Source organism: Doryrhamphus excisus, linkage group LG6 (assembly GCF_037039965.1).
Source record: "Doryrhamphus excisus strain RoL-2023G ecotype Guam linkage group LG6, RoL_Dexc_Guam_v1.1, whole genome shotgun sequence".
Taxonomy (NCBI): Eukaryota; Metazoa; Chordata; class Actinopteri; order Syngnathiformes; family Syngnathidae; genus Doryrhamphus; species Doryrhamphus excisus.
In genome coordinates this window covers 6528463-6541617 of record NC_136362.1, presented here as the reverse complement: position 1 = coordinate 6541617, position 13155 = coordinate 6528463, and the positions used below count along the sequence as shown (strand labels likewise).

The window sequence follows — 13155 nt, the reverse complement described above, 5'->3', positions numbered from 1 at the left end:
GAAAACTTACCAGCAGAAAGTTCAAATAGTTGTGGGAAAATAACAACAAAAGTCGTATTCGTACAAGAGAAAACAAGTCTCCATTTTTATGAGAGGAAACTAGTCATCATATGAGGACGAAAGTCGGCCGTTTTAGTTGCAGGAGGCGTTTAACATTCGTATTATTAGGAAATGTGAACCAGGAGTTTACCAGCAGGTGTTCGGAATGGAATATTTTCCCTCAGCCGTCAACAAGCCTTCAACGCGTCTTGCTCCAAGCAGAAATGTGAACCGGTAGTTTACTAGCAGGTGTTAGGAATGGAATATTTTCCCTCTGCTGTCAACAAGCCTTCAACGGGTCTTGCTCCAAGCAGAAATGTGAACCGGTAGTTTACCAGCAGGTGTTAGGAATGGAATATTTTCCCCCAGCTATCAACAAGCCTTCAACGTGCCTTGCTCAAAGCAGAAATGTGAACCGGTAGTTTACTAGCAGGTGTTAGGAATGGAATATTTTCCCTCTGCCATCAACAAGCCTTCAACGCGTCTTGCTCCAAGCAGAAATGTGAACCGGTAGTTTACCAGCAGATAGGAATTTATTTGGGAATGGAATATTTTCAGTTAGGAATGGAATATTTTCCCCCAGCTATCAACAAGCCTTCAACGTTTCTTGCTCCAAGCAGAAAGAAAATATTTACATCTAGTAAACTGCTGAGCAAGACATATTGAAGGCTTGTTGATAGCTGAGGGAAAATATTCCATTCCTATCACCTGCTAGTAAACAATCAAATAATTAACAGCCCTAACATTTTCACAAAATGGGGGGTAAAGAATTGATAATATTATAGGAATAAAGTCTTAATATTGAGCTGAGATGAAATATATATTCTATAACGTGTTAGCATATCGGCATGTGTTGCTTTAGTAAATATCAAAGTGGCTTTTTCACTACGTGGGCCTCGCTACACAAAGTCCACACCCCTCCGTGCGAAGAAGAGCATTGTTCTGCGGACCGGTGGTGCCGCCATGCCCGACTGGGCCGGCTGGTTCTGATGCATGCGCTCCCGACCCCCGGAAGATCCGTCTCAACCGTATTTTGCTTTGGCATCCGTTGCCTTTTTGTTTGTTTTCCTTAAACGTTCCCAGGTTGCTGACGACGTTCTTAAACGGCTCCAGCAGCGAAAGACTTATTGATTATTGATTTCCGCGCCGGCTAACGGCTATTGTTTGGCCAAGCATTCTTAGCGTCTAATTTATACGCCACAGCCCAGAGACGTGGGCTCCACAGGTCAGCTGTCACATTCCGGTATTCCCACAGGCGCTCACGGAGAAGCACCGCCATGAGATTTATGGCACAAACGCATTCAGGGGAGCGCTAGAAAACGCCGCCGTCTTCGCCGCCATGTCCCTTCCATGCGTCGGCCAATCGGATCCGGAGTCCGCTAAGCACGCCGACCAATGTGGCGCATCCCCCTGCCCCGCCCGAAAGCGCCCGGCCGCTTGTCAAAGGAGACAAAAGAGCGTGGACACCAGCGACACCTGGTGGCGGAGAGAAGGCCGACTAACGAGCGCCGTTTAATTGGAGTCAAGATGATGAGTTCATGAAAAGAGAAAAGGAAAAGCCGAGCGACAATCAGATGGCGAAAGTCAAATGGGAGAGACAAAAGGGGGGCTGAGGGGTTCCTTTATCATCCCCCCGCCCCCACAGCCATTTAAGGACCCCCGCTGCTATTGTGGCCATAGACACCAAGCAAGACATCCTATTTACCACCCAAAGTAGCGGGGGGTGAGTCTGGGGGCCGGGGGGTCACGCAGGAGGCAGCGGTCATCCCCCGGTCAACTACAGTAGGTCATTACTCAGCCCCCGCCAATATAGTCCACAGCCCCCCCACCCCCCACCCCCGCCATCCATTCTGCTCCATTATTATAAATGTCGGGGGCGGCGTAAACAGCCGCCATTACAGACACTCAGCGCCGCGCACAAGCGCTCTTTAAATCGCAATTAACTAAAGACGCCTTTTTCTTTTCTCCGAGCTTCACCCCCCCCATACCCCCCCATCCCGCACGTTCATTAAAAACACACACAAGGTAGCGTCTTGGTTTCTCCCACGTCCAAGCGGGGCCGCCAGGGGGTCTCGCTAACCTGATTGCAGGTTACGGATGATCCCTGCTCCCTGGCCAAGGCCTCCATGTTTCTTTGTTAGCGTGATGGAGGAAGTGCGGCGTATATGCTGGGGGGGGGAAAACACGCACACAGGCAAGTGGAAACGCCGCTACACGGAGGGGGGGCGGGGGGCGTGAGGCGGCGGGTTCAGCGGCGGGGCAATGAGAGACTTCCTGTGCTCCATCACTCCCAAGGCCTGCCTCGGTCAGCTGGTGGCCGCCCAGCCTTGCCTTGGTGTCGGCTTATTAGCGCTAAGCTAGCGAGTGGAGACGGGCAAAGCGAACGGCGGCGTCGCCGTCACCTTCTCGCCGGGCACCGTGAGCGATGGGGCGGCCTATAAGGACGCCGCCATTAGCCAGCCCCCCCTGAGTGGTAAATAAACGATCGCGGCGGTATACTGCAGGTGTTGCCATGGCAACTCCCACCGCCTCCTCCCCGCCGGCTCATCCCCCGCTCCCTCGGCGGAGGAGTCACCGGGAGGTCAACGAGTCGACGCGCGGCGCCCGCCACCGCACGGCGCTGTTGGGCCCGAGCTGGTCGCCGGCGGTGGCGTTGCATTTCACGGCGATATTAAACAAGTTGCTCCATCGCCGACGGCGCCACATTGCGCCCCCGCTTTGCCCCCGCTGTTCCCCCCCACCCCCCAACAAAAAAAGTCATCAACCAGAAGGAGGAGGACGTGACGAGTTCCCGTAGTTTTTGTCATTTGGATAATTCAGTGTGGGATGTGGCCATTACAGCAGGTGTACTCTGGATGAACCCATTCCAAGTGCGAGGAAGATGGACTCTGCACGCCTGACAGACTCCCACCGCCATTGGCGCCCGCTCTGCAACGTGGCGCTCGTATTAAAATGGCGGCGCTGATAATCCAAAAGACCTTTCCGGGGGAGAATTTGAGAGCAGCTGCACAGATGGGCCGCGCCGATAAATAAAACTCTCTGTCACTACGGCGGCTGGAAGAGTGCTGCGACACCCCCCAGGGAGACACTCTATGTGATACAACCCCCCCCCGTCCCGTGTCCCTCGGTCCTTGTGTCTTCTTTCTCTGCTCAGTCGCTCAAACGGCGCCACAGCACCCGACCACAAGGGAACCTGTCCCTTCCTGTCCCTTCCTGTCCCTTCCTGTCCCTTCCTGTCCCTTCCTGTCCCTTCCTGCTCGGCCGCCCCACCAAGTCTGGCCTCGGAGGGGTAATGTTGGTCTACTGCTGGGGGGGGTCCAAGGTGTCCATTTGCAGGCCGGGGTACATTCTAAAAAATAGAATTTAACAAGAAAACTTTGTTTTAAATATAGTAAAAATACAGTAATTTTTGCCAAGAATAAAGTAAAAATATTAACAGAAAAATAATGAAATTGTTTGTAAATTTGGCTGAAATATTACAGAAAAAAGTCGTAAGAAACAAAATAACAGTTGATTTTTTTGCAAAATTAGGTTGCAGAAAAAGTTAAGGAGAATAAAGTCCAAATGACAAATAGAAAGTTGAAAAAAAAAATAATAAAGGATTTTATGAGAATAACATCAGTATATTAAGAGAAAAAAAATTATAAGAAAAGTCATAATTTTACAAGAATATACTTGTAAAATTATGCAAAAAAATGTAATTTTAATAGCATTAAGTAAAATATTATAAAAATTAATATGAGAAAATATTATGGGAAGAAAGTCATAATTACAGGAAAAAAGTTAATAGTTCAAATTAAAAATAACAGCAGAAAAAAAATTAATTTTAGGAGACTAAACCTGGTCTTCGGCGACCAACTCTGGCTCTTGGGACCTGGAATGTCACTGGTGGGGAAACACCTGAACTTGTGCGAGAGGTTGAGACATTCCGACTAGATGTAGCCGACTAGATGTAGCCGACTAGACATAGCCGACTAGACGTAGCCGACTAGATGTAGCCGACTAGATGTAGCCGACTAGATGTAGCCGACTAGATGTAGCCGACTAGATATAGCCGACTAGATGTAGCCGACTAGATGTAGCCGACTAGATGTAGCCGACTAGATGTAGCCGACTAGATGTAGCCGACTAGATGTAGCCGACTAGATGTAGCCGACTAGATGTAGCCGACTAGATGTAGCCGACTAGATGTAGCCGACTAGATGTAGCCGACTAGATGTAGCTTTGGGTCGTCACCGGAAGAACCGGATCGCAGATCCAATCGCTGAAATGAGTTTCCTCTGTAGGGGGGCCGGACTCACCCTAAGAGATAGGGTGAGGAGCTCAGTCATCCTGGAGGGGGGCAGAGTAGAGCCACTTCTCCTTCTGGGCATGCCCAGCCGGGAAAAGTTAGACCTAGGACACGATGGAAGGATTACGTCTCACGGCTGGCTTAGGAACGCCGTGGTGGCCTCCCGGTTGGAGCTGGAGGAGGTGGCCGGGGACCGGGAAGTCTGGGCTTCTCTACTGAGACTGCCGCCCCTGCAACCCGGATAAGCGTAGGAAAATGGATGGAAGAATTCCGGGAATAAAGTCATAACATTGTTAACATGAATTGTCCCGTTCTTCAGCGGTCCTTGAATGTACCAAAGTGTGAAAGTGAAACCTCGGTATGAAAGTGGTGGACCGTTCATGCAGGTCACGCCCGTGTCAAACTATTCCCATCCAGGAGTACAACATCCACGGCTGGTGGGTCGGCGAGCTGAACGGCACCGTGGGGATCATCCCCAAGGACTTCCTGCACCCCGCCTACATCCTGTGAGCCGCGGCAGGTACGAGTCGCCCTCTCCTTAGCATCATTAGCACGGCCCGACACCCGCCAACGCCTCCTAACATCTCCCCCGCCGCTCGTCCAGGCCCCGTTTCCTCGTTAACCCTGCCGTCCGCTAAAAAGGAGCGTAAACATTCTGCCTGCTTAGGACCAATTATGAAAACATATTTGTCCGATGATGGCTTTGATATCTGAGCTTATTAAATTTCACTTTGCACATTTTACCGACTACATTTTAAATTATTTCTCATTCCTCGAGCACAAATAACGCTGGAGGAATCTTCTAATGTCCTTTTTTAATCATTAAGATGGCTGTAATTAAATAATTTATCATTTAAAAGATTATAAAGAATGTATGTTTGGCAATAATTGTTGCCAAATCAATTGGTTGTCTAATTAGAGTGAACATTAGCTTGAATTATTATCCTCAAGTCTGCAATACCGAGTCATCATATGCAGATATGAAATAAAGATGTTGGTGAAATCAAGCAAATATAAATATACTGGTTATATCTCCTGTCATATATATATTCAAATATATAAAGTTGAAAAATATATATATGTATAAGAAAATTGGAAAAAGAGTGACGTTAATATGTGGACACCCCTTGATGAAAGCCATGGTGCAGTTTCTGTTTGGACCACCAGATGGCAGAGTTTCTCCAATGTCGTCTTTCCGTGTTTATTCATTGAGAACACTCATGACGACTCGTGTTCATGTTCACCTTGAAGCCAGACTTTTATTGTTCACTTTTCCAACGTTCACGTTTCAAAAATAAATGCTTGGAAAAGTTTTTCAAACTTCAACAACTCTCAATTTGGTGAAACCCGTCAGCAGTGGTGATGAACAGCTAAAAGAAAAACGGCATGTTAGCAAACGGAATAAAAGTGACGTATTTCTTATGCAGAACATGAGAATTAACATGGCTCCCTTTTTGAACATGACAGAAACGAAAGAAAGACGTTTTGAGACGTCAGCTGAGTTGGTGCGTCGTCTCATTGCACAAAAAGTTGAATGTTGTCAGCGTTCTTGTCTCCCTGCTGAAATATTTACCATTTGAATATGAATATCACAGTTAAAACGCCAGCATGTGAGGTTTGTGTTGGGAGCTTTGGCGCCCTCTGCTGTTGCCATTCAGAACTGATGAGCTTGCTAAAAGCATTAAAATGAGTGAAGGTTTGAAATGTGTTTTTTTTTTTTTATAAAAACATCTCTAACAAACTAAATGTCCTCAGCAGTCTCATCCGCGGCGTGGGCCGGCAGCGAGGACGCCATTTCCTGCCCCGAGTGTCTCCTGCTGCCTAATTCGGGAACATCGCTGCTCTCCAGCACCTTGAAGTCGTTGGTCTCGCTCGAGTCCCTGTCAGCAAAGTTGATGTCCGGCTCCCCGGTGACGAAGCTCAGCTCGTCTTCATCGGCGCATCCGTTCACGTGAAGTTCCAACGTGGTGCCGCCAGACACCGGGGACCAGGGGTGGGCGTCCTCGGGGGAGCACATCTTCACAAATCCGTTTGGCGGCGGGATCAGATCGGCGGCGGCGTCATCGACGTGTTCCTCGTCGCTGATGTCCTCCTCATCGCTGACCTTGACGATGCTCTCATTGGAGGACGACAGCAAACTGCTGTCCTCCTCCTCGCTTCGCACTTCCTGTCTGTGTTCGTCTTCATGGCGTTCCTCCTTCGCCGGGTCGTCCAATTTCACGTTGTCACAAGCAGAAACGACCTCCACTCGTTCCTCCGACGAGTCCCGAGGAGCTGTACTATGAACCTCCTCAGATGATTGCTGCTCCACCCGTCCCTCGCTGGCTGTAGGCTCCTCCTCCAAGATGGCGCCATCCTCTGCAGGCGAGTGCACCTCCACGGGAGTCTCCATGGGACCGCTCCTCAGCGGCGTGTCCTCAGTCGTGTGGATGTCCAGGCCGCCCCCAAGGTAGAAGGTCACGTCTGCCGGCTCACCATCTTCATCAACATCATCTGCGGCACCTCCTTGCCGCCCATTAGGAACGATCGCCTTCCTACACTTCCTGCCGGTCGCATGGCGAGGCTCCAATATGTCCGCCAGAGGGTCGACCTCCTGGCGCGAGGCGTCCTTGTGTGGGTGGGGCTGATGAGGAGCGGGACTGTGGCGGAAGATGAAGATTTAGTTTCGTGTTCAACATCTCAACACGCTATCAGACTCACCTCTCCATGGACTCGTACGACACGCTCAGACCAGGCTCCTTGACGCCGTCCTCCTCCTGAGCCTGAGCCCAGCCCCGATTGGACGAGGCATAGGTGAGGATGGCGTCCGTCACCGTGTAGGGGGTGTGGCCTTGCACGCAGTCCAGGATGTGACCCACCGGCAGCTGAGTCTGCAGGAAGAGGTGCAGCTGGCTGTCCGACAGACACACCGTCATGTTCACCACCCTGCAACGCATCTCCATGTCAAGGTTCTGGAGGCCAACCACGGAAGGGAGAAGAAGAAAGAACCCACTTGTCCAAGAAGACCTGAAGGCCGTGGCGCCGTCTCTCCAGGAAGTCCTCGTTGCTGAAGGAGAAGAACGACTTCCCGGGGAGGTCTGGGACGGGCCTGCAAGGACAAGCAACAACAATGTTGGCGCTTCCTGCCCATCGGTTCCTCGGCTCAACTTCCGCCTGCGTACTCACACCAAGCCGGCGTTCTTCTGCAGCTTCCTCTTCAGCCACACGAACTCGCTGTACCGCCGCCGCACACACGACGTCTTGGCGGTGAACGCCTTGCTGTTGGTCTGCAACCAAACACACACACGACTCTTGAACCGAATCCATGATCAACCATGTTGAAAACAGGCGGTTTCCAAGACAACGGGTCCAAACACAACGTGAGGAAAACATCTTAGCTCATAGAAAACCTGTTTACAAACTTGAAATAGGATTATTAACATCATTAGTGGCCTCTATATATCGTTTTTCCTCAAAATTGTACCTTATTCTTGGAAAATTCACAGCTTTTCTCTGATCACAACATTTTTATCTTCATATTTTTACTTCATTCCTGTAACATGATTGCTGAAAATTAACAGTTTTGCTATTGTTTTCTCGCTAAATGATATGATTAGCACGTATAAAAACCAGCCATGGCGCTCGGCATGTTGATGTCCTTCGTTCAAAGCTGTGTAAAAGGCCGGAGCACTCACATGGAGGAATATTTTATAGTCCACGTACGAGTTCCACGAGCCTTCGTTCTGCACGCGAGGATCTTGAACCCTCACCGCCACAAACTCCTGATGACAAACACACACCATAACTTGCACAGCTTCGCTTCTTTTTACACTTAAGCCAAGAGCTGTGCAGCTCATATAAGAATCTTACGTCTTCGTGGCTCATGATCATTCCTGAGGCTTCACTGCGGACTGAAGGAAGGAATCAAGGAAGGAAGGAAGCAGGACAGAGAAGTTCCTTCACTCACATGCTGCCAGCGTGAAAGGATGACTCAGTCTGTGAATGAGGAGAAGTTGCCGTGAAAGGTTCCACACCTTCCCTCAAGTCAACACCAAATCTGACAGCTGACTCAACCGGATGTCACATTGATCCGGGACGGAAACATGACCATTGTACTTCAAGCAGGCATCAGATGACCAGCGTGTGCTAACAAGTCTGTCAGGGTGTGTTATACATTCAAAAATGTGCCAAGTCATCAAACTAATGACGTACTCTCTCAAAACTATTTGACAAATTTTACTTTACTTTAACTTAACTCAAAACTATTACAAAAGGAACACTGTGGATATTAGCAGAGACGAGACTAGTAAACATTATCTTAAAGCTAATCCGCGTGGACTTACTTCCACTCGGAAGAAGACACGGCCCTTTAAGGTCGCTGTTGTTCCTCCTGGAGGGACGCTAAAATGTTCCCCGTAGTCCCGTCGTTGGTGAAGAACCCTCCAGTCTCCATTTGGCAAGTCACACACACAGCTAGCTATGGCGCAGCCCCGTGACGTCACCATCACCTCACTCCCACTACGCATGCGCAACATTGACCGGCCCTTTCACAAAAAAACTAAAATAAAATGACTTGTCTCGTATTTATGAAACATCTGAATCTCCCTCGATCTTTAATAAGACATAGTTTGTGGATTTGTACCTTTATTTGTGGGCGTTTTTATTGACAATTCCGTTGTATGCCGTTCGCTCCAAGCGTGTGCAGATTTACAAATAAGGAAAGAAACTGGATGCGTTTCTCGAGACGTTGAAGGCACCGTGCAGACGGTTTGTAGCTCTGCGCGCATGCGCAGGGCAGCCCACTTTCCCCGCTCTGTCCTCACAGCAGACGAAGGGGCGGAGACGCTAACAGTTAGCACCAGGCTAAGGCTAACCGCGCTGGGGGGGAGAAAAAAAACAATTCAACGTTAGTGTAATAAAAGTCTAGCGTGTCGTTGTGATTCTTGCGTGGCGGAGGTCTGAAAGCGGATTGGAAGCGTGTGGCGGCGGTGAGTTGAATTTCGCCTCCCTCCTCCCCCCTTTCTCCATTCTTGCAAACACGTCTGCTCTAATAAACACATTGTTTGCGTGCCGAATGAGAGCGCGGCTAGCATACAGCAGCTAACCGCCGCTAGTCAGCTCATCTTCATTCACTTTCGCTTTGACGCGTCGCGTTGCCCGGAGTCTGATTTAGGGATTTAATGACGCCGCCGAGCGGCGGGCAAGGCGGAGAAAGCAACATGGAGGATGCGGCGATGCCAGCTAGCCGCCACGGCTTTGTCGTGTTGCTTACCGTGTGTGGATGTATTTCATATATAACATATACGGCTAGCTATACGGCTAGCTATACGGCTAGCTGGCCACGGTAGACACAATGCGGACATTATTGACAAACAGCATTATTTGTTTTACGAGCAGCCCGCCAGATGCTGGAGCATCCTTTTTATTAGCCCCCCCGCCCCCGAAGTCCCTTGCTCTCAAATCCCTGATGTTGTCATGCCGTCATCTTGGAACAGGTGGTTGCTAGCAGCTTTTTGACACTTAAAGTGTACTTTCATGAAATGTAAACAAAGAAAATGCTGGTACTGCTGCTAACACATGAGATACACCATCCAATGCTGCTCTCCTTTCACACAGGAACCTGCTGGTCCCCAGGTCTACCTGATGAGTATGAGCCTGACTACAGAGCCCCCTAACGATGGCCCCAGTGTTACTGAAGGTTGGGGTCCTTATTTTCTAAAGCAAATGTTCAGCGATGCATCCTAACCATGACCCTAACATCCTGGTCTGCCAGAGAGCAAGATGGCCGCAGCCGAGAAGAAGGACAAGAAGCCGGACGACGTAGCGGAGGAGGAGGAAGAGGAGGAGGAATACGTGGTGGAGAAGGTCCTGAACCGGCGGGTGGTGAAAGGGAGGGTGGAGTACCTCCTCAAGTGGAAAGGCTTCTCCGAGTGAGTGGCGCTTCGGCGACTTCCTCTTTTTCAAATCGTTGTCAACGCATCCCGCCCTCGTGTCCGCAGCGAGGACAACACGTGGGAGCCCGAGGACAACCTGGACTGTCCCGACCTGATCGCAGAATTCCTCCAGTCGCAGAAGTCGGCGCACGAGGGGAAGAGGAAGGCGGCGGACGGAGACGGCGAGGAGAGCAAATCCAAGCGGAAGAAAGACGACGTGAGTCCCGCCTTTCCTTGCCTCTCTTCCTGGCCGATAACTACTCTAACTACTACTCTAAATGTGTGCCCTAATCATTAGTTCCTCAGTAACTACTCTGATGATGTCATCAGGGGGGCGTGTCATTTGAAATTCAACACTTTACAATAAGGTTCACAAAATGAGTAGTTCATGAGGCACCAACCTACTTAATCATTAGTTCCTCAGTAACTACTCTAAATGTGTGACTTAGTAATTAGTTCATCAGCAACTACTATAAATGTGACTTAATCATTAGTTCCTCAGTAACTACTCTAAATGTGTGACTTAGTCATTAGTTCCTCAGTAACTACTCTACACGTGTGACTTAGTAATTAGTTCCTCAGTAACTACTCTAAGTGTGTAACTTAATCATTAGTTCCTCAGTAACTGCTCTAAATATGTGACTTAATAATTAGTTCCTCAGTAACCACTCTAAGTGTGTGACTTAGTAATTAGTTCATCAGCAACTACTATAAATGTGTGACTTAATCATTTGTTCCTCAGTAACTACTCTAAATGTGTGACTTAGTCATTAGTTCCTCAGTAACTACTCTAAATGTGTGACTTAGTCATTAGTTCCTCAGTAACTACTCTACACGTGTGACTTAGTCATTAGTTCCTCAGTAACTACTCTACACGTGTGACTTAGTCATTAGTTCCTCAGTAACTACTCTAAGTGTGTAACTTAATCATTAGTTCCTCAGTAACTGCTCTAAATGTGTGACTTATTAGTTCCTCAGTAACCACTCTAAGTGTGTCACTTAGTAATTAGTTCCTCAGTAACTACTCTAGGTGTGTGACTAGTAATTAGTTCCTCAGTAACTACTCTAAGTGCGTGCCATAATCATGAGTTCCTGAGTAACTGCTCTAAACGTGTGCCCTAGTCAATAGTTCCTCAGTAACTACTCTAAATGTGTGCCCTAATCATTAGTTCCTCAGTAACCACTCTAAATGTGTGTATTTGTTATTGGTTCCTGGTTGTTTTAGTTCTTTGTGTCTTAGTCATTAGTTCTTAATTGGTTCCTCAGGAACTACTCTAAACGTGTGTCCTAATTGTTGGTTCCTCAGTAACTACTCTAAATGTGTGTCTCAGTCCTGAATGCATCCGTTATTGTAAAGCGAGACCGTATGTTCCCGACAGACGGAGAAGCTGAGAGGCTTCGCCCGAGGTTTGGACCCGGAGCGAATCATCGGCGCCACAGATTCCACAGGAGAGCTCATGTTCCTCATGAAGTGGTCCGTACGCCGTCGCCACGTCCGATCCCCCATCCTCCATTCCCCCCGCCCCATTTGGACCCATCTGTGCTTCCTCCAGAGTGACTTTAAAAAAACTAGTAAATGTTGAATTTTGCCAAATGTTGTGTATCGTGGCAGGAAAAACTCTGACGAAGCGGACCTGGTGCCGGCGAAGGAGGCCAACGTCAAGTGTCCGCAGGTGGTCATCTGTTTCTACGAGGAGCGGCTCACCTGGCACTCGTACCCCAGCGAAGATGAGAAAAAAGACGAGAAAAACTAAAAAAAAAAAAAAAAAAGGGGGGGGGTGTTTTGAACTTGGTTGTACTTTGGATTCTGGGGGGAGGCAGTGGGTGGAGTTAGGGGGCGGGGCAAACAGGGCACCATTGACCCATGCGACTTTGGTTTCTGCTTTTTAAGAAGCTGAACTGTAATGTAAGCGTGTCGATGCGTGTCGATACGTGCCGATGCGCGCCGATACATGTCGATGCGTGTCCATGCAGTGTTAAACTCAGTTCAAGTCACTTTCATCCAACTTTTATTTTCACGTGTGTGCCATGTTGTTGTTTTTTTTAATCTTGGCTGTTTTCTTGCTTGTTGTATTCTTCAGTGCTGAATCCATGCTTGGTGGTCTTTGTAGTGTTTTCATGTCTCGCTGTCATTTTTGGACAAAATAAACCACTTTTTGTTATTTTGTCGTCAGGACATTTATTTTGACAGGTGCAGGAAGTACGGTGGAACCTCGGTTCTCGTCATTAAATCTGTTCCCAAAGGTCATCCAATTTATCCAATCCAGAGTGGCCAATGAACCTAGCATGTTTCTGGAATGGGGGAGGAAACCCACGTCCATATTAATGATACATCAATGCGCATGTGCATCAGCTCCTTCACTGGGTATGGATGCAATTGACGGGTGAAATCGAGATTCATCTCGATGCGTTTGTGGGTATCGGTAAAATCCGATGCGAGCGCCGTTTTATTAATGTTCAACTTCACTCCATATGCTATTCCCCAGGTGCATTGAATGCACCATCATTATTCGGCGTTTTGTATAGAATACGGACGGAAGCCGTGAGGCACATACTACTACTAAAACAACTACAACTACTACTAAAACAACTACAACTACTAGTAAAACAACATGGACGTTCGTAGCAAGCAGCAGCGAGGAAGTTTGGAATCTCAAAGATCGACAAAACGTCCCGGTCGGACACCGGGGAAGAACCAAGCAAATCAGGTCAGTTGATCTTCAGCTGCTTTGCTAATTGTCCAGGAGCTATTTGTCCTCCCCAACAAGTGTCCCCCCCTCCCTGAACGAGTGTTCATCACAGCAGGTGACATTAGAACAGCAAAGCAGTTGGATTATTCCTCAATTTGAACCAATTTTAAAAAGGATATAAGTTGTTTTCAACTTTCTGCTCGTCACTACTGTATTAGCCTAG

At 48.4% G+C, this 13155-nt stretch overlaps 3 protein-coding genes across 5 annotated transcripts in view; 2 read left to right on the top strand and 1 right to left on the bottom strand.

Annotated features, from left to right (window-relative positions):
• skap1 (src kinase associated phosphoprotein 1) overlaps positions 1 to 6813 on the top strand; it is a 40541-nt gene extending 33728 nt beyond the window's left edge. Inside the window, exons 13-14 of the mRNA XM_078791283.1 lie at positions 4748 to 4850; positions 6089 to 6813. Coding sequence (XP_078647409.1) covers positions 4748 to 4840 — 93 coding nt within the window. The 3' untranslated portion in view covers positions 4841 to 4850; positions 6089 to 6813. The remainder of the gene's footprint in view (positions 1 to 4747; positions 4851 to 6088) is intronic.
• Positions 5564 to 8835, bottom strand: snx11 (sorting nexin 11). 3 transcript variants are annotated; one of them, XM_058068444.2, is made up of 7 exons: positions 8653 to 8835; positions 8180 to 8305; positions 8005 to 8091; positions 7496 to 7596; positions 7323 to 7418; positions 7031 to 7255; positions 5564 to 6969 (listed from the first exon to the last, which is right to left on the bottom strand). In XM_058068444.2, exons 2-7 carry the CDS (start codon positions 8198 to 8200, stop codon positions 6072 to 6074), a joined length of 1428 nt encoding a protein of 475 aa, XP_057924427.2. In that variant the 5' UTR covers positions 8201 to 8305; positions 8653 to 8835; the 3' UTR covers positions 5564 to 6071. The 3 variants fall into 3 exon arrangements, with proteins under 3 accessions (XP_057924427.2, XP_078647408.1, XP_078647407.1); XM_078791282.1 differs by lacking the exon at positions 8653 to 8835 and having other exon boundaries at positions 8180 to 8619; XM_078791281.1 differs by lacking the exons at positions 8005 to 8091; positions 8180 to 8305; positions 8653 to 8835 and having other exon boundaries at positions 7323 to 7725.
• Positions 8836 to 9108: 273 nt separating this feature from the next.
• cbx1b (chromobox homolog 1b (HP1 beta homolog Drosophila)) lies at positions 9109 to 12027 on the top strand. The gene is made up of 6 exons (XM_058068457.2): positions 9109 to 9297; positions 9926 to 10007; positions 10083 to 10239; positions 10309 to 10459; positions 11622 to 11716; positions 11855 to 12027. Exons 2-6 carry the CDS (start codon positions 9953 to 9955, stop codon positions 11994 to 11996), a joined length of 600 nt encoding a protein of 199 aa, XP_057924440.1. The 5' UTR covers positions 9109 to 9297; positions 9926 to 9952; the 3' UTR covers positions 11997 to 12027.
• The last annotated feature ends 1128 nt before the right edge of the window (positions 12028 to 13155 follow it).

Coding starts and splice junctions, on each gene's coding strand:
- cbx1b (XM_058068457.2), top strand. CDS start 9,953: ATGAGTATGAGCCTGACTACAGAGCCCCCTAACGATGGCCCCAGTGTT. Junction 10,008..10,082: donor TGGCCCCAGTGTTACTGAAG/GTTGGGGTCCTT, acceptor CTGGTCTGCCAG/AGAGCAAGATGGCCGCAGCC. Junction 11,717..11,854: donor CTCATGTTCCTCATGAAGTG/GTCCGTACGCCG, acceptor GTATCGTGGCAG/GAAAAACTCTGACGAAGCGG.
- snx11 (XM_078791281.1), bottom strand. CDS start 7,702: ATGTTTTCCTCACGTTGTGTTTGGACCCGTTGTCTTGGAAACCGCCTG. Junction 7,256..7,322: donor CTTCAGGTCTTCTTGGACAA/GTGGGTTCTTTC, acceptor GATGCGTTGCAG/GGTGGTGAACATGACGGTGT. Junction 6,970..7,030: donor TCGTACGAGTCCATGGAGAG/GTGAGTCTGATA, acceptor CTTCCGCCACAG/TCCCGCTCCTCATCAGCCCC.